The sequence below is a fragment of the Elgaria multicarinata genome, chromosome 5 (assembly GCF_023053635.1).
Source record: "Elgaria multicarinata webbii isolate HBS135686 ecotype San Diego chromosome 5, rElgMul1.1.pri, whole genome shotgun sequence".
NCBI classification, from domain to species: Eukaryota; Metazoa; Chordata; class Lepidosauria; order Squamata; family Anguidae; genus Elgaria; species Elgaria multicarinata.
This window is the reverse complement of record NC_086175.1, coordinates 99,952,117-99,970,416: the sequence shown is the minus strand read 5'-3', so window position 1 is coordinate 99,970,416 and position 18,300 is coordinate 99,952,117. Positions and strand designations below refer to the sequence as shown.

General features: G+C 38.0%; 2 protein-coding genes across 5 annotated transcripts in view; one reads left to right on the top strand and one right to left on the bottom strand.

Annotated features, from left to right (window-relative positions):
- CMSS1 (cms1 ribosomal small subunit homolog) overlaps positions 1 to 18,300 on the bottom strand; it is a 225,649-nt gene that overhangs the window by 154,216 nt on the left and 53,133 nt on the right. Inside the window, exon 1 of one of the 2 annotated variants that reach the window (XM_063126896.1) lies at positions 16,780 to 16,849. The exons of the other annotated variant lie outside the window; for it this stretch is intronic. Coding sequence (XP_062982966.1) covers positions 16,780 to 16,798 — 19 coding nt within the window. The 5' untranslated portion in view covers positions 16,799 to 16,849. Of the gene's footprint in view, positions 1 to 16,779; positions 16,850 to 18,300 lie in introns of those variants that run through there. 2 annotated transcript variants of the gene reach the window in all.
- The window catches only part of FILIP1L (filamin A interacting protein 1 like), a 194,856-nt gene that overhangs the window by 127,712 nt on the left and 48,844 nt on the right, over positions 1 to 18,300 (top strand). The gene's annotated exons all lie outside the window — the stretch shown is intronic.

The window sequence follows — 18,300 nt, the reverse complement described above, 5'->3', positions numbered from 1 at the left end:
AAGTCCTGTCTCACTAACCATTTAGAATTCTTTAAGAGTGTCAACAAACATTCAGACGGGTGATCTGGTGGACATTGTTATTTGAACTTGAAAAGGCTTTTGACAAAATCCTTCGAACTTATGAGTCATGGAACAAGAGGAGAGGTCTTCTTATGGATCAATAACTGGTTAAAGAACAGAAAGCAGAGATTAGGAATAAATGGTAATTCTCCCAATGGAGGAATGTAAATAGTGGGATTCCAGAGATCTGTATTTTTCAACTTGATCATAAATGAACTAGAATTAGGAGTAAGCAGTGAAGTAGCCAAGTTATTTAGGGTAGTTAAAACAAAATGGGATTATGAGGAGCTCAAAAAGGATATCTCCAAACTGAGAGAATGAGCATCCAAATTACAAATGTGGTTCAATGTAAGAAAGTGCAAAGTAATGCATATTGCGGGGGGGGATCCCAACTTCAAGTATAACCTGATGGGATCTGAGCTAGCAGTGACTAAGAATGAGATCTTTGGGTTGTGGTGGACAGCTCATTGAAAACATCAACCCAGTATGGGTTATTAAAAAAAAAAAGCAAACAGAATTTTGAATAAACTGCCAATATCATATTGCCCTTATACAAATCTATGGTGCAACCATACTTAGAATACTGTGTTCAGTCTGGATCAAAAAAAGATTTTAGAGCTGGAAAAAGTGCAGAAAGGGGCAACAAAAATGATCAAGCCGATGGAGCAACTGTCCTATGAGGGAAGGTTACAACAGCTGGGATCGGTTAGCTTGGAAGCAAGGAGAGTAAGGGGAGACATGATACAGGTATACAAAAGAATGTTTGGTGTGGAGAATGTGGATAAGGAGACATTTTTCTCCCTCTCATAATACTAGAATGCAAGGTCATCCCATGAAGCTAATTGGTGGGAGATTCTGAACAGATAAAAGGAAGAACTTGTTTACGCAGTGCATAGTTAAACTATGGAATTCGCTACCACAAGACATAGTGGTAGCCACCAATCTGAATGGCTATATGACAAATTCCTGGAGGAGAAGGCTATCAATGGCTATTAGTCCTGATGTATATATGCCATCTCCAGTATCAGAGGTAGTATGTTTATGTACATCAGTTGCTGGGGAACATGGGCAGGAGGGTGCTGCTTGTGGGTTTCCCATTGACATCTGGTTAGCTGTCGTGTGAACAGACTTCTGGACTAGGTGGACCAGTATGGCTCTTATATTCTTATGAGTGACAGGGGATAAAACTACAGAGAAATTCCCTCCACCTAAATCCAGTAATGTCTGAATTAACTCTTCATGCAAACTCCACAGGAGTTCAAATATTTTAAGATCTGTTAAATTCTAGTGAGTGTTCATGTCAACATGGACCAAGTGTGCCAGGTAGCTAATGTGAATAAATAATACTTCTACATCAATATATGATACAATCTCAAATCACAACATTAAAGATTAACATTAGCAATCACAATACATATGAAACCAGAACATTTTTAATATACATATACAGAGGGCTTCACCCTACTTTTGAGAACAATGGAAGTACTTAGGCCAAGAACCATACCCACAATATTACAGAGACTACAAATACAATAAAAGGCTGCATTTATGGATTGCTGTAGTAATGCAACAGCCTGGGTCAACACAACTGATTTCAAGGGCAGCCTTCATAACTAATCGTGGAGCTGCATTTCCATGAAGCACATGGATGGAGCGTGATGGGGTAGGACTAGAGATAACTCACCTATTTAAGCATCCTAAAGCAGCCACCCCTAATTTTGTGCCCAATTTATTCCTAGCCATCTGAGGATAAAGTGAGTTGTAATCCAACTCAGCAGGGTTGAGGAAAACTGTCTTAAAGGTTTTCCACCACCATAGTACATGTAACAGTGGCATGAATCTATGTGCCACTTAAGTTATATTAAGTTGTGATATTAAAATGGGATTCTGAGATTGGCATGCAGTTCAGTCAGAGGGACCTCCTCAGCATTCTTTGCAACAGGAAGACTCTGCATCCATAGTGGCAGATCCTATGCTGTGGAGCCAGCCGAAATGTGCATTGCATCATCATCATTATTATTATTATTATTATTATTATTATATGCTCAAAGCAGAAGCATGGCGTTTTGAGGATCACAAGCAAAATTTGTCTGTAGAAAGCAAACAATCAGGAAAATAGATGCAGCATAGGATACAAAGGGTAGCAGGAAATAAAGTTAAACAAACCCTTTATGACTTTGGTTAGAACCGTTTTTTTCAGCAACTCGCATGACAAAGAAAAAGACGGTTTTATGCCATTTTAAAAAGGCTTGCCTGCACTTCGAAACAGGAATTAAACTAAAAAGGGCCCTAACGAGAACAGGAAAATATTACGGTCACATTTCCTATTCCCCAGACAGCTACACTTGGTACTCAAAAGTATGAGAACATTGTCTCTGTATCCCATTGCTCAGAACAGCTTCCAGATGGAAATGTTTGGGTGTGAGAACGTCAAGCCCATTCTAACCTCACATGCTGCATAGATAATACTTCCTCTCTTTGCCTGCATAACCTCATGTTTCATGTATCCTGGCACCACTTGCAACATTCACCCTTCCTGCTACACCTTCTTCCTTTAAATCTGCCACAGAAAGTGTACCGGCTCTCCAAAGTCCTTCACATTGGAATAAAAATACCCTGCTACTGATCATGTAACAAGAGGAAATAATATTCTAATTCATGATAACTACAGATTGATGCAGTTGAGCATGGGCATGTGGCAAAGGGGGTGGGGGTGGAATTTAAAAACAGACTCCATTCAACATGCACCATTTTATATAATATTTTTTCAAGAGCTAAAATTCAAAGCTGTTATTTTTAGGGGGTTTCCTCAAATACATGTACACATTATTTGAAAAAGCTAAACAAAAACAAACAGAATAAAACAGATTTATCAAAAGTAAAGTGTGAAAAATGGTTTTATGAAATTAAATGGAATGTATCTTCTCAGGGTCAAACAGATCAGCACAAGATCTCAAAGACGGGACGACAAGCTTTTAGAAGTAGTGGACAAACATCTTATTAAAATGTGTTTTTAAAATAGTTGGAAATGGTTTACCATTATGATTTGTAATATTTACTAATATCTGTCTGGAAAGGAAAAACTGAGGTGGCTAATGAGACCTTAGAGAATGCAATAATAGATTTTAGATTAACTCTCAATTTTTTGTGTTTTCTTTGGAGTACTCATTTTATGTGGAAAACCCTAAAGGGGCATGATGTCACATCTTGAATGGCATCCAAAACATTTGCCAAGTGATGTCGCCATCAGGATCCCTTAGCAATTGCCTTCCAGAGTGAGAAAGCTCCCATGCAAGTTAAGGCACAGCTCCTCTAGTGCGATGAGGAACAAGCTGATGTTACACACACAAACATATACACATAGTCATACTCCATTGCTGTGCTCCAGAATTTAATCTAACATTATTAATTCTGCTTCTGATTTAGAAGCAGATGGACCATGTCAACATGTATATGTATTAAATAACTTCGTAGGTCGCCCCTACCATTTCACACCCATTCCTCTCCATTCCCCCAAATTCAATGTATCTGCCTAACATCAAGTAGAGCACTGGGTAAAACCTGGCCAGATACCACTGCTGATACCACTGTCTCTACTTCCCACCAGTAAGTTAAAAATCCAGGAAAGGATTGAACGTCAACCAGAGAAAGAGCCTTAGCTGACTCCTGGTTTAGGAGCAATTGATACTCATATTCTGTGAAGAGGTAAGAGAAATGGAACTAGGATGAGAGGTCAGGAGAGGCAAAAGTGGCATGGCACATACAAAACACAAATACGACGTGTGTAATAAGGCCAGGTTTATTCACTGCCTCCACCCTCCACTTTTTTAGTTTGTTTCATGGCAATTGCTCCCAAACCAGGGGACACCTAAGGCTTTTCCCCCAGTTGGGGACTTGCTACTAGGATCAGATTGTTAACAGCTAAGATCTGGAAAAGGTCTGAATCCTGAAGCAACTTACACTCACAAAATTTGAATAAGTAAATAAATAAATAAATAAATATTAGGGGTTATTTATTTATTCATTTATTGCATTTCTATATTGCCCAACAACAGCCAAAGCTCTCTGGACAGTTCACTAAAATCAAAACCATAAGTACAATTTAAAGTATAAAACTTAAACCACAATCTAAAAACACAATATAAAAATACAATATAAAAGTACAACCAGAATAAAACCGAGTAGCAATACAAAGATTTAAAATACAGATTTAAAGCACAGATTTAAAACAGGAAAGTTAAAAGACTAAGATAATAAAATGTTAAATACTGGGAAAATAAAAAGGGTTACACTTGGCTTTGAAAAGAGTATAATGTAGGTGCCAGTTGAACCTCTCTAGGGAGCTCATTCCACAGCCGGGGTGCCACAGCAGAGAAGGCCCTCCTCCTGGTAGCCACCTGCCTCAATTCCTTTGGCAGGGGCTAACGGAGAAGGACCCCTGAAGATGATCTTAGGGCCCAAACATGTACATATGGGAGGAGGCATTCCTTCAGATAACCTGGTCCCAAGCCATTTAGGGCTTTGAATGTTAATACTACGTAGCACTTTGAATCGGGGCCAGACCTAGACTGGCAGCAAGCGAAGCTGGAAAAGGGCTGACTTAATGTGGTATCGTTGGCCATTCCCTGTTAATAATCTTGCTGCCTTGTTTTGTACCAGCTGAAGTTTCCAGACCATTTTCAAAGGCATTCCCACATATAACACAGTGATTGCACAGTATAATGCTGGTGTGATAAAGCTCTTAAGCAGATCAACTCACTTTTCCCTTTTGCCTTCCTATTGATTTTCCATGTTTCTTTTCCAAATGACATGCAGCATTTTGTGGCCCTGCTGCAGGGGGAGGAGTCAATGAACATGCTCAGTTTTCATTGGGTTGTTTTGAGAACAGAATTGCCCTCTTTTTTTGTTTTCAAATGTTTTGTACTGAACATCTCAGGGAGAAACAAGCGGGAAGTATCAGCAACTGTTTCTCAGCTGCCCAGGTTTAGATCCAATCCTGACAGGTTCACTATTACAGGGAACAGTGTTTGCCTGATTACAGCCGGGATCCAAAGAATTCACTATGACAAGATGTAGTGATGGCCACCAACTTGAGTGCTGGACTAGGTGGACCCTTGGTCTGATCCAGCATGGCTCTTCTTATGTTCTTAATGTTATGTTATATGGAAGTGCTCCTGTGTGCAGCAGTGTCTTCCCAATTTCATCACGCTGCTGCAAACATGATTCTACATGACCGCCCCCATATTTCAGAGTGGTTATGGGTGTAACAAGAAGAGAACCCTTGGTGGGCAAACAGAATCTCTCTATGTGGCTCTTTGGATCCTTATAAATCATAAGCTTTGCAAAACCATTTAAAATGCAAACTGTTATATATTGCATTTTCCTGATTTCAGATTGTTTGAAAGTTCCATTCTCTTTTAGGTTATTGAAATAAAGATGAACTTCCATTCCATACTTTGAATGCAACATCAAGACTGTTAGCATTCATTTTGAATGCTACAATACCCACATATTGTAGCATATAGGAATTATTTGACAATCTACTCACTCAAAATACTTCATACAACTATTATTTACATTTTTTTAGAAACTGAACCTCCTAAGGATATGTACATAAAACATTACCTTCTCTATACAGAATGCTACTGGCACGTAAATACTATTGACTAGATGACATATATGTCCAGCAGATTCTAATTTCATGCACACTGAGCTATTGTTGAAGAATGCATTGTACTCAAATGCAATCATTTCCTTTTTGCTTTCTGGCAAGTTATATGTATTACATACGCCGAAGACTATGTATTCCAAGTTGTGAAATGGATGCCAGATCTCTGTACATTTGACCTGTTTCATGGGTATCTTGTGTTTTGTAGGTGAGTGAGCAAGACCCTCCACAAGCACAAATTTAGTTCTGTAGAACATCCCAGTGGGAGAGCCCAAATATTTTAACCACTGCAACATAAAGATAGGCTCAAGGAAGTGATGCACACAGACTAATGACTTCATGCTAGCATTTGAAGAACAGTCTACCACTTCATAGCATAACTTTCAACAGATGTTGAGAAAGCATACTCTTGTCAAAATCCACATGATTCAAAGGTTTCTACAAAGATCCTAGTGCATAATGAAAGGTTAAAATAACGACACAGAAACAATACATCTTTTAAAAGTATAAATAAATCAAAGAATGAAAAGTGGAAAATTAGACATGCACCAATAACTCAGCTTTGCTGTACCTAAGCAAAAATGTCCAGAAATCCTGTCTTCAATATGCAGACTAAGAAAGACCACAAGAACAAATTATTGGTGTTTTGACATCAATGTTCATGTGATCAAATGTTTTAATGAACTTAATGCTATTTAAATAGCTTTACCTATAGTAAATTTGTAGATTTATCTATGAACTTCAGGAAACCTAATTTCAAAATTAGCATCTCTTATCACAATGACTTTAACCAAGAATTATGCCTCAATTAGTAATTAGGGTTTTTTCCCCACACACAAGCACAAGACAATTAACGACTGAATTACACAAAATAAAGTAAATAAAGTAAGGCCTAAACAACATAAGGAAACTAGTAACCTATTTTTCCCTTAAGTATCTCCTTTCAACACTGCTGGGGGAAAAATGACCAGGACCATATGCAGTATATTTCATGAGAATTTACTGCTTTGTAAGTAAGTGAAAGAGACCTACCACCAACATGCTTTTGGCAAATAGCAACATCTTTGCACCTGAGGACAATATCTCTAAACAGTTTTACCATCAGTCAGATAAAATCCAACTTTTCACTGTCTTATTGGGCCCTATTCCATCATTTCAAAACAAACTCAAACCCAAACAGTCTCGCTGAGCATATAGGCATAGAATACAGCTTCAAAGACAGATAGTAGAATTCCAGTACAGCTGAATGCTACTAAAAATAATTAAAAATAATTCTATATAAAAATATATAATTTTTTTAAAATATATTTCTATAACCTCAAGTCAAGTTAGGGGACTCTTACCTGAATATCAGCAAAGTTCGTAAATTCATTCCAAAATGGAGTGCACTACGCAAAGTAAATCAACTAAACATCTGAAATATGATGAATTCCTGACATATTAGGCACCTCATCCTGTTTTTTAAATCAAATTTCTTCATGATTTGCAAAGAGGCAGCATGTACACGGACAATATGCCTCCCAGGAGAAACAACAGGAGTGGTTTTATGCCCTGCTTACAAACTTCCCAGAGGCATCTGGTTGGCCACTGTTGACAGGATGCTGGACAGCAAGGACCCCAGCTCTTATTATTATGGAAAGAGACCATGACACATAATTTTAAGCTTGAAAAAAATGACTAAGTGATAACTGTAAAGGAACAAGACACTATGGATTAGTGCTGTTTGTGCACTGTGTTACAGTACAGTATGTGCCATTACACAATATGGATTTATTGCAAGCGCAGAGGTTCTGGAACAGGCATATAAGAAGCCATCTTGTACCATGTCAGACCAGTGGCACATCTAGCCCAATAAGGTTACCAATCAGGTCTAGTCCTGATTGGTAATCATCAGCAACCCCCAAAGTCTCCAGACACGCCATTTCAGATATTTTGACAACTGCTGCAGCTGAATCTAGGATCTTATATAGGCAACACATGTGTATACCTGAGATATGGTCTCTTTATGATACAAAAGTCATAAAGAAGACCACAGACACTTGGGGAAGTTTAGTGGCTCATGATAAGCCATGAGCAATGTGTTCCCAACAGCAGATTTCACCTCAGCCACGAAGTAAGTAGTCTTAGGCAAGCTACTCTTTCAACCTCAGCTTTCAAGTTGTAATTATCATCAAAATAATACTAACCTACCTTGCAGGCTTGTTTTAAACGGTGGCTGAGAATCAGTATCTGGAGCACTTTGAACACCCAAAAATGCTTTAATAATACTATATAAAAAGGGTTAATTTCTATTCCCCCAGAATAAGAAAAACCAGGAGCCTGTCTCATCCAATACACACTTAATTAAAATAATTTAAAGTGTAGAGCTCCTCAAATCATTTAGGCTAAGAATGCAAGCTTTGTTTGGATGCTTCGTCCCAAGATACATGAGGCCAAGATGCTAGCAAACCAAACTGCATATTGTCATTGTCAGTATAAATCACAGGTCTTGCTTTGCTGTAATGCTTTGCAGTGAGAAGCTGGCAAAGGGCCAGGCAAAAGCACATAATTTAAACACTCAATCAGTTACGTTCCGAGGCATTTGTTTAGTGTTTAATAGGTTCTCGAGGGATGAGAAAATTACTAAAGTGCATTGTTTTGACATGAGACAGAGTGAGTCATCGCTTGTCGCTAAATTTTGGAGGCTTCAGTATTTATTGTCTGAGAGGAACTTCTTAAGAAATACGTTATAGATCAGTACATATGTACAGACACACATATGTACATTAGACTAAATACGTTTTCTTAAACCATTATGCTGAGGAAGTGTTTCCTAGTCTGCTGGCTCTCAAATTTGTCTCTAGCTTTAGGATTCTTTCATATATAAATTCATGTGTTGCATTATATTCATAGCTGAATTTAATGAGGTTTTCCCTTTCAATAATGCCACATACAGTCAAGCCTGCTCATACTTGGAACACACACAAAAATTAAAATTCTGACTCAAGGAAGTGCAAATTTTGCTCTCAAAGTAAATTTGGCAAATCAAAATCATCAATTTAAAATTGATGCAAAGTTCACTGTAACTGGAGTAAGGGGCATCCGATATATATAATGTTCTGTAAATAAGAGCCGTTCCATGTGTTTTGACATTTTTCAGCTGTAGTTCATGCATGCTAAACCTTGCTCTTCTATGAGCAGAACACAAACACTAACAATAACCCATGGTTTATTTAACCCATGGTTTGATACCCTACACAGAGTTCATTTGGCACACAAACAAATATACTTTGGTTTCTTTTCTCAATCCCTAGGTTGTTTCTCTCCTCCTTTGCTTGCTCCCTCCCTGTATCCCAAATGTGTTTGCTGAGCTATAGTACTGGAATATAGAGTAGCTGGGGGTGGTGGTTTACTACTCTTTCTCGCCGCTCCTGTATCCTCATGAAACAACTCATTAGGCACCTATGATTCTGGGTTCACATGTAATGACATCCCATTGTTTAAACAACCCATAGTTAACAACTCAACAACAAACTGTGGGTTGCCTTTCTGGGTTGCTCGTGATTAACAAACCATGGTTTGTTAGCATGGTTGCAGTCACACATCACAACAACCCAGAATTCAACAACCTATGGATTAAATAAACCATGGGTTAACATTATGTGCAAACCAGGCCACTAGCTATTGATGTCTTGACTAAGAATCTAATGACTACAGCTAGAAACCAGAATAAAAGTTTTAAGTTTTAGAGATGTAACATATTTCTACAACTATGGGAACAAAAAGTCTCAATGGCTTCCAGAAAGAGATTAAATAAATTTATGAGTGTTATTTTCGTGAATGCTTCAGTTTTGAACCACAGGGTTTAAGGAGACTTTTTTTGCCCTCATATTACAATTTACTTTTCTTTCTTACTGAACATTGCCAACTAGGATAGTGAAGAGTGTGGATTTTCATCCAATGTATAATTACTTCAGTGGGTGCACATAATCAGGATACTACAGACCATCATATTTGGCTAGACACCATGGGGCAGCCTTTCCCCACATGGTGCCCTCAAGAGAACGGTGGCCATAATGTCTCAGCTGATGTGAATTGTCATCCAAAACATCTGGAAGACACCAGGATGGGGAAGGCTGCCATGAGGTGTTCTTTCCCCTCCTTCTGAAGCATGTGTCTTAATTTTCCCTGGCTTTGCTATGGAATGTGCCTGCTCTCCATCTGTGGCATGCTGTGAACTCATGAATTCACATGTGGAATATGTGGATTGATCTAACAGGTAGGTGGTCTCGCTTTTGGGATGTTGACTAAATGGACTTCGATCCATTCAAATCGTATGATTCTAAAAATAACATGGAGTATCTTTGAAAATAACCCTCTTAATATAGAGGGCAAAATAAAACATTGGCAGTAGTTCAGCCTAGAGAATAATTAAAGTCTTTCTCTTGTGTTCAGGCACAGTACAGTTGTGTAATGACCCCTGAAGTAAAACTGAGCCTTTCCCCTTCCTTTCTTCCCTTGGACTAAGAGAAACATTGCTGCAAGTCTGTATGTATACGGCCCTGTTTATAATATATCTTATTTAATTATTTTATTTATTTAATATATGTTTACAAAGCTGCCCAGTAAAACTGTGGCTGGCTTTGATAGGAAGGTAATCCAAAATATTCAGAGGGCACTGCATTTGGGAAAGGCTGCCCTACAATATCAGAGTGCCTAATTTGCAACGCCCTTTCTCAGACAATGGGCAAAGAAGGCACCATTTGATCTTGCCTGTGAAAAATTGGCAATACCTAACCCCCAAAATCTAATGTATTTGATCAGTGCAGCCTTGACTTAATCCTATTGGAATCCAATCTTAAGTTCAAACAGATGGGATATCAGAGGTGTTATTAGAACTCTGCCAACTTACGTACGTATCCTACTTTTTTACCACTGTGTTTGCTCTGTTTTATGCAACTGATGGATTTTGGGAATTAATCATTAATAAAGTAATCAACCAGATGTTCAGACACTTTGGGACTACATTCCTATGAAAGAACCTTAAAATAAAACACAAGGATCTTTCATTCAGCAATAACTGATTTTATAGTCTTAAAAACATTTTTAGGTTTAACTGAGCAGAAGGATGCTATTGCAAGTTTATCCTGAAATAGGCGGACAGCAATTCTATCTTGAAAGTTGAAGAATTTATATGAATTAACATCTGAAAAATGTATACATATACCTTAAGCACCAATACTGCCTATGAACAGGGTTAAAAGAAAAGTAACATAACTATGTATAGAGTTACAGGAATTCCAAGAATATATCCAGTGTAGTACAGCGAGCCAATGTGGTGTAGTGGCTAGATTATTGGGTTGGGAGGCGGGAGATATGGGTTCTAGTCCCCCTAGACCATGGAAGCTCACTGGGTGACTTTGGGCCAGTCACAGATTCTCATAGGGTTGTTGTGAGAATAAAATAAGGAGGAGTTTTATGTATGCTGCCTTAGGTTCCTTGGAGGAAAAAAGGTGGAATATAAATGCAATAAATAAATAATACTGTAATTCTTCGATTGTAAGATGCCATCGATTGTAAGACGCACTAATTTCAGTACCACCAACAGAAAAAAATCCCCTAAGACACACCCGCGATTCTAAGACGCACCCCATTTTTAGAGATGTTTATATGGGGGGAAAAGTTCATCTTAGAATCGAAGAAATAGGTAAAAAATATCCAAATGGAAATAGTTTTACAAAACATTGGGTAGATATATATAGCACTGGTAACAAATAATAGGCAAAACCTCAAACAAAACTGCCATTTGCACTGTTCTATCCATATAAACATATGATAACGTAGGGGAAATAACTTCCTGAGATGTGCAAAAATGTTTGCCGCACAAGATGTATTCTAAACAGAGAGGGACCAAAATAAAACATGCAAAATACATATGTTCTAAGCTAATACAAACTAATGTAATAAGAAAACATAACAGAATTTTATGGCAGGATGGGGGAGGAACTACAACTAGTTTGGAGTGTCTCGCACATATTCACATTCCATTTGTTAACTGTAGTTTCACAGATGATTTTATATTTCTATAGACCATAACAAAGACACAGAGAGAGAGAGAGAGAGAGAGAGAGAGAGAGAGAGAATTCTAATCGCAGGAATAGCTTCCTCATTTTGGGGAGCCAAACATTAAGGTTATTGTGCAGAACCTTTAACTGTAAATACCTTATCTTGATTTTCTCTTCTGCTAAAACCTCAGTGAGACCTTGGCCAAATCACATGCAGCATGATCCTATGTATGCTTGCTTGGAAACAAGTACGACTGACCGGTCTTATTCCCAAGTAAGAATAGAAAGGATTGCAGTTCCAATGGTACAGCTCTTATTCCATAAACTCAATCTGGGTGTGAAGGGAAGAAAATTAATTATTAATAATTAAGCCCTATCATATAACAACAAATAGGTATTAAAATACGTAAGACGTCTAGCGGTGTTTGAATTGTGCTTTTTGGTTCATATAGCTAAAACTTCTGATAAAAAGCCAATTTACTGTAATGTTGGGCATGTACCAACATTACAATACCTCAGTGCAAACCACCCTTGTACACTCCTGCCTACCCTCTTCACCTTGGAAGAGCACATTAAGTCCATAAGGAACTGTACACATATGCATGAAGAGAAAGTATACAAATGGAGCACACAGTTTCAACATTTAAATAAAACAGCCACTTCAACAGGTAAGTGTACCAATTACAAGGCTAATATTAGGGAAACAAATTTTTCCTTGTCTTCCTATTGCCATATGCTAGTCTTTTTTCGACTATAATTTCCATTCACCATTTCAGACATGTGTTGCCATTTATATGTCAAGAAAGGTATCTCTCAACTATCCCCTTTATGTATGATGAAATGGCAGACTCAATGGAGCCACACAGAGCATGCCATTAGCAGTTTATTCACACTTCTGTTTTCTTTTAACTTCTTTTCCTCTGAAGTTTATTCATTTTCTACATGGATGTTTAACTATAATGATATCCATGACTCATTTTGCAGAAAATATAACGTCAGAAATGAGCTGTGATGGCAAACTGTGTGTGTTGCTTTTAAAAACCCACGTTAAATAAAACGTCTTCCCTTACCGTTTGTAGATGGAAGATTCTTTTGCAACTCACTTAACCCTACCATCAGCAACTGGTGATCCAACATTCTTTTCTTAAGAACAGTTTGCTACAGTTCCATGTCTAGGTGCCCATCTTTTCACAGAGCACTTGTTCATTCAGGATCAAATGAGGCTGGGCATTTTTAAGTTTTTCCACAGAGACAGCCTCAGAAAACATGAAAGGTAGTTCCCACATAAACACACAAGCAATGGTAAAAGACCATACATAGATCATCATTCAGGATGAAAATTAACATACACAATTATTTAGAGCCAATGGTATGACTGAGGTCACAGGGCTGGCAGGCCTAAAAGTTCCAAAGTCATAAGCTGAATCCCACAAGTATACCAAGACTTAAGTAACACTCATGATTTAAAAATAGTTTGTCTTTCAGTGTAAGGGGCTTTGGGTCTCAAACCAGCATGTGCTGGTAAAACAGCCGAACATCTGCTCAGGGAGACACACACTATATTTTAGAAGGCTATCCTACGGCTATTAGTCAAGCGGCCACAGTATTGGATGAGCTTTCCTTTGCAAGATTCTCTAAATGGGGGACCTTGGGTACAGCCAATGCCTACTCATATATACCTATTCATATAAGTTCCAACATATAAGTTCCAACGTCTATCTGACTGGAGACTACTTATCGATCTGAGCACCAAAAAGACATTATCTTTGTATTATCTTGTATTATCTATATGCACCACAATCCCAAGACGAATGCATCTACATTCACATGCATGGAATCTGAACTCACTATCATATTATTACACACACAGAGAGACAGAAGAACCCAAAACAGGTTTTCCAAACCTCATTGCATATAATGTTTGAGACTTGGTTGTGTAGAAACAGAGCCACTATTTTTATTTATTTTATTTAAAATATTTCTTGGCTGCGTTTCAGGGCAGAACTCCTCCCAAAATGGTTTATATAGCAATAATATTTTGGGCAATGGTGGGGAGGGGAGAGAGAAGGAAACACAAAGCCAATCATGCAGGCCCATGCTTTTCAGCTCATGTAAGAGTTCACTGGATTGCAACCAATTTCGGCTTGGTTTTATTTTCAGGAACCATCCCTAACCCCATGACCTTGCAGTGCATCCCATCAGTTAATCCATGAAAAACAATCACTTAGATACAGATATGAATGAAAATAGATGGCTTAACTGCAATATAAAAAGAGGACCCAATCCACTTAAAATCTCAATGAAAACTAGTCATTCACAACCATTTTAAGTCTTACACATTTCAATGGATTTTAAAAAGTGACTAATTTTCTCTGGAACGGGACCAATCTGTGTTTGTGAAGATAAAAATGTCTGATGCTCCAAATGAACCCAACATACAAACCTGAATAACTTCAATATGCCAGGCTGGGTACTCCTAAAAAACATGTCTATAAAACCTGGTTCTAGAAACACAGGATATACAAACAACACGTTTGTTACACTTATAGCGAAGTTGTCAACAGATAAGAAAATTAAACTTGTTATGCTGCCTTTAACTGCAGTTGACTTGCAAAACTCAGCAGATGAAGGTTGTGTTTCAAGACATTGAAAAGAAACCTTACCTGTTAATGTCTGCAAAGCAAAATGCTTTTAAGAGCATAGGTACATAAGGCTGACTGAAAAACTAAGAAGCCTATTTATATACATGGGATATGGAGAGTCAGAGCTGACTGCACCTTCTCCCTTCTAAACTACTGAAAATACTAAATCAATCCTGATGCCTACTATTTCCAGGCTATCAATAATTTGCTACATATGGTAATTAACTTGAACACAGTAAATTAAGTCTACCGTATTTCTTCGATTGTAAGATGCCATCGATTGTAAGACGCACACTACTTTCAGTACCACCAACAGAAAAAAAAAACCTAAGACACACCCATGATTCTAAGACGCACCACATTTTTAGAGATGTTTATATGGGGTAAAAAGTGTGTCTTAGAATCGAAGAGATAGGGTACTTCTGCATAAACATGCATAGGACTATACTGCAAGACATTTAGGCTGCAATTCCACATACACTTACACAGAAGTAAGGCCCACTGAACTCTGTGGGTCTTAGTTCTAAGAAGGCAGGTATAAGATTGCAGTGGTAAAGTAGCTTTGCAGGGTATGTTTCATATTCTATGACTGAATTTCTTTCAAGAATTTTTAAGTGAACCTTTCTCCAGTAAATGTAACTGCAGGCTGCAAGGAAATTGCTCTGCCCTCTTTGTATTCATTAGCTGCAGCAATTACATACCCATACGAAATGTCAACAAAATGGCTCATAAAGTTTTAAATATTCTCTGTCTCTCTTTCTCTGTCACACACATAAAGCTGTTCTAGAAAGAAACCTTTTTTTAAAAAAAACTGTTCCTAAAACTATTATCTGTTTATTGTACACCCGTTTTTCAGAAGAATTTTGATTGAAGTCAAATAGTTTGATTTTCTGGACAAATATGTTAAGAATATTTTATATCCTGCAATGTGAGATCTGTGAAAAAGTGTTCCACTGTTAACTAGCAATAGCATCCTGCCCTCAAGGCAGTTCCAGTTAATAAGGCTTCGCTCTCCCTCCATATGATGTAATGCATTTATATTTATTACTGTACTTGAGAGATTTGGTGGAGGTAAGGAAAAGTATAGGAATGACTCAGCAAGTGACATGATGTCATGCTTGTAGTGAGGGCCTAACCACCCCTTATGTTAAATGCACGGCTTGCAGTGACATCATGGTTTCGTGTTTTTTAATTAATACTTACCAGGGGGTGGGGGATGTGGGGTTGCTTTTTAATCTGGACTGCACTACACCGGGGGGGGGGCGTTTCAACATTTCCCTCCCCTGTTGAGATCCCAACAGAAAAATATCCCCTTCTTTTTCTATTGCTGTTGGTAGCACAAGAAGACCTTCTTTTTTTCCCTTTTTTTTTTTGCTGGGATCACAGAAGGAGAAGGAAGGCTTAAACCTTACCTCCCTATGTGGTAGTCCCAATATGAAACACACACACACACACCGATCCCCATATTTGGAATTAATTTTAAGGGGGAAATTTCTGACATTGTTACAAACAACACATTTAACATAACATGCTGTAAGCTGGCTGGGCCAGAGGTTTTATGATTGTTGTCTCTATTATGAATGTTTGCTGTTTCGTTATTGCATCAGATTTTATCATATGAATGTTATTGTTGTAGGCCGTCTTTGGAGGGCTCCTGCCCAGAAAGGAAGCCTAGACAATTTTTAAATAAAATAATAATTTAGCCCAGTGGAGGCTACTGGCTCCAATGTCAGTGGGGTGGTGAATCTGTTCCAGGTTTGCGTAAGAACCAGTCAGAACTCTAAAGGAGGTATCCAAGGTGCTGTGAATGGTACTGACTGAACCCAGGAGCAGATTCACTGTCCCACTGACATCCCTGCCTCCACTGATTTAGCATAAACTGCTGGTGGAGTGTGGAGCCCCTAGAAATCCTCCCTGGGAACCAAGTGCTTTCCATAGCCCAAGTAGTTTCCACCAGTGCAATGGTTTAAACCATTCCGCTGCATCTCTTGACCTCCCATGTCAAAGGATGTTTACTTGACCTCAAAAACACTTTGGGTGTCAAGTGAACATTCTGAAGTAGTTAGCATTTTTTGAAGTTATGTTGCACCAAGTCAACTTGCCACATTTATTTTCATTTCATTTGTTTCTCTCATCTCCTCAGTTCTCATTTTTTGAGTATTTCCTCTCAGGGCTGAGACTGTTAAAGGGAGGGTGGAAGGAGACACAGAGATGTCCTAAAATATTTTGGTACCTCAGGGGGAAAATCCAGCAGGCGCTCCACAGAGGTAAAATGATGTTCTTGTAGTTTATTAAATAATGCTAATATTAATTGACACTTTCCACTGTCTACTGGATTCTGCCACTTGAATTGGCACACACAAACCTGCCGGTTGGTAGGCCATCCCTGAGAGGGGAACTATCTTCAGCAAGTCAAAGGGCTGGTGATGGAAGGAAGAGCATGAATCTATGGCCAGCTCCAGATCTCTTGGTTCAGAGGGTTCCTTCATTACATCTGGAACCAAAGGTAAACTTAGTGTTTCAAATCCTGTTAATTTCAGTGGAAACATTCATTTTTAAATCTCTCCCACTGAAATTAGTGGGGCTTCAGATTGCTTACCTTTGGCTGGATCATGCCCCCAAGATATTAGCGAAGTATTTTTCCAGAATGGGAAAATGAACCATGTGACCAAGACAAATACTCATATCATAAATCTATCATACAGATAGACCAACATTTTAAGTGGAGTTATTTCCTTAGAAATCCACTGGCTAGAATAGTACACGTGGGATGTATTAACCACTGTGTTGGTTCAGCACAAATTCCTCAACAGAAACAAACGATATAACTATTTTGTTACTCATAAATTTGTATTTGGAAGGAGATATGATGGAAGGGCGGCAAGAACAGTTTTTGAAACAAGTGAAAAGTTCTGGTTGGTGAACATATTCAGTAGAGACATATTAAAATAATAATTGTGTTCGTAATTGAAAACATTATAAGATAATAACTATCATTTTCAGAAATATGATGGTCATACTATTGCATAGCTCACCAGAATGATAATAGATTACAGTTCAGTAAAAGCGGGCTGTGTGTACTGTGTGCAGGATGTGATTCCACAAGATATAGAAAAAGTGCAGAAACTGATAGAGATTACAGAATTCAACTTCCTGACAACCTTACTTTTTCTTTCTTTCTTTTAAAATAGTTTCTAGCCAGTATGGACGTAGAAATATCCTTGAAAGCATATTGGCAATGTCTGCTGAAATCTCAGAAATCAGAGATACAATATGACTAAAAAGGGTTTTCAGTGGTTAATATGAGCAGATCCAAAGTTCATGCAACAACAAAAAAAGACAGCTGCACAAGTAGATGAGGTCCCCAACATGTTTCAAGGAAACTCTTTATTAAGGAACATGTTTAGGGCACAATCCTATGCATGTTTAGACAGAAAAAGTCGTACAACTCCCAGCATTCAAAAAACGCACAGGATTGTGCCCTTAATACTTCTTAATAAGAAGAGCTTGGACCAAGTTTTCTGTTGCTGCTCACCTAAGCAGACTCTGCAAAGAGTATCTACTTTTATAGCTTTCTTTTTGTTTGAACCTGGATTTTTCTATGGCTGGAATCAATCTTCTCTATTTGCAATCCAAAGTTCTTTCCTTTCCCACAACTAGCGAAACTAAAGTGAAGTAAAATAGAAAATGTGCAGTATATGTGATAGAAAATTTATGCATCTGCATGATTTTTGCAGACCAAGTAATCCTGTTTTTCTTATTGATTTTAATTGTCTGCACACAAAATTGTAATTTTTTTTAGTATGGAGTGCATATAACTAATAACAAAGGTAACAAGTACATTTTGGTCCTAACATGTGATCACAACATAAGAAGAGCCATGCTG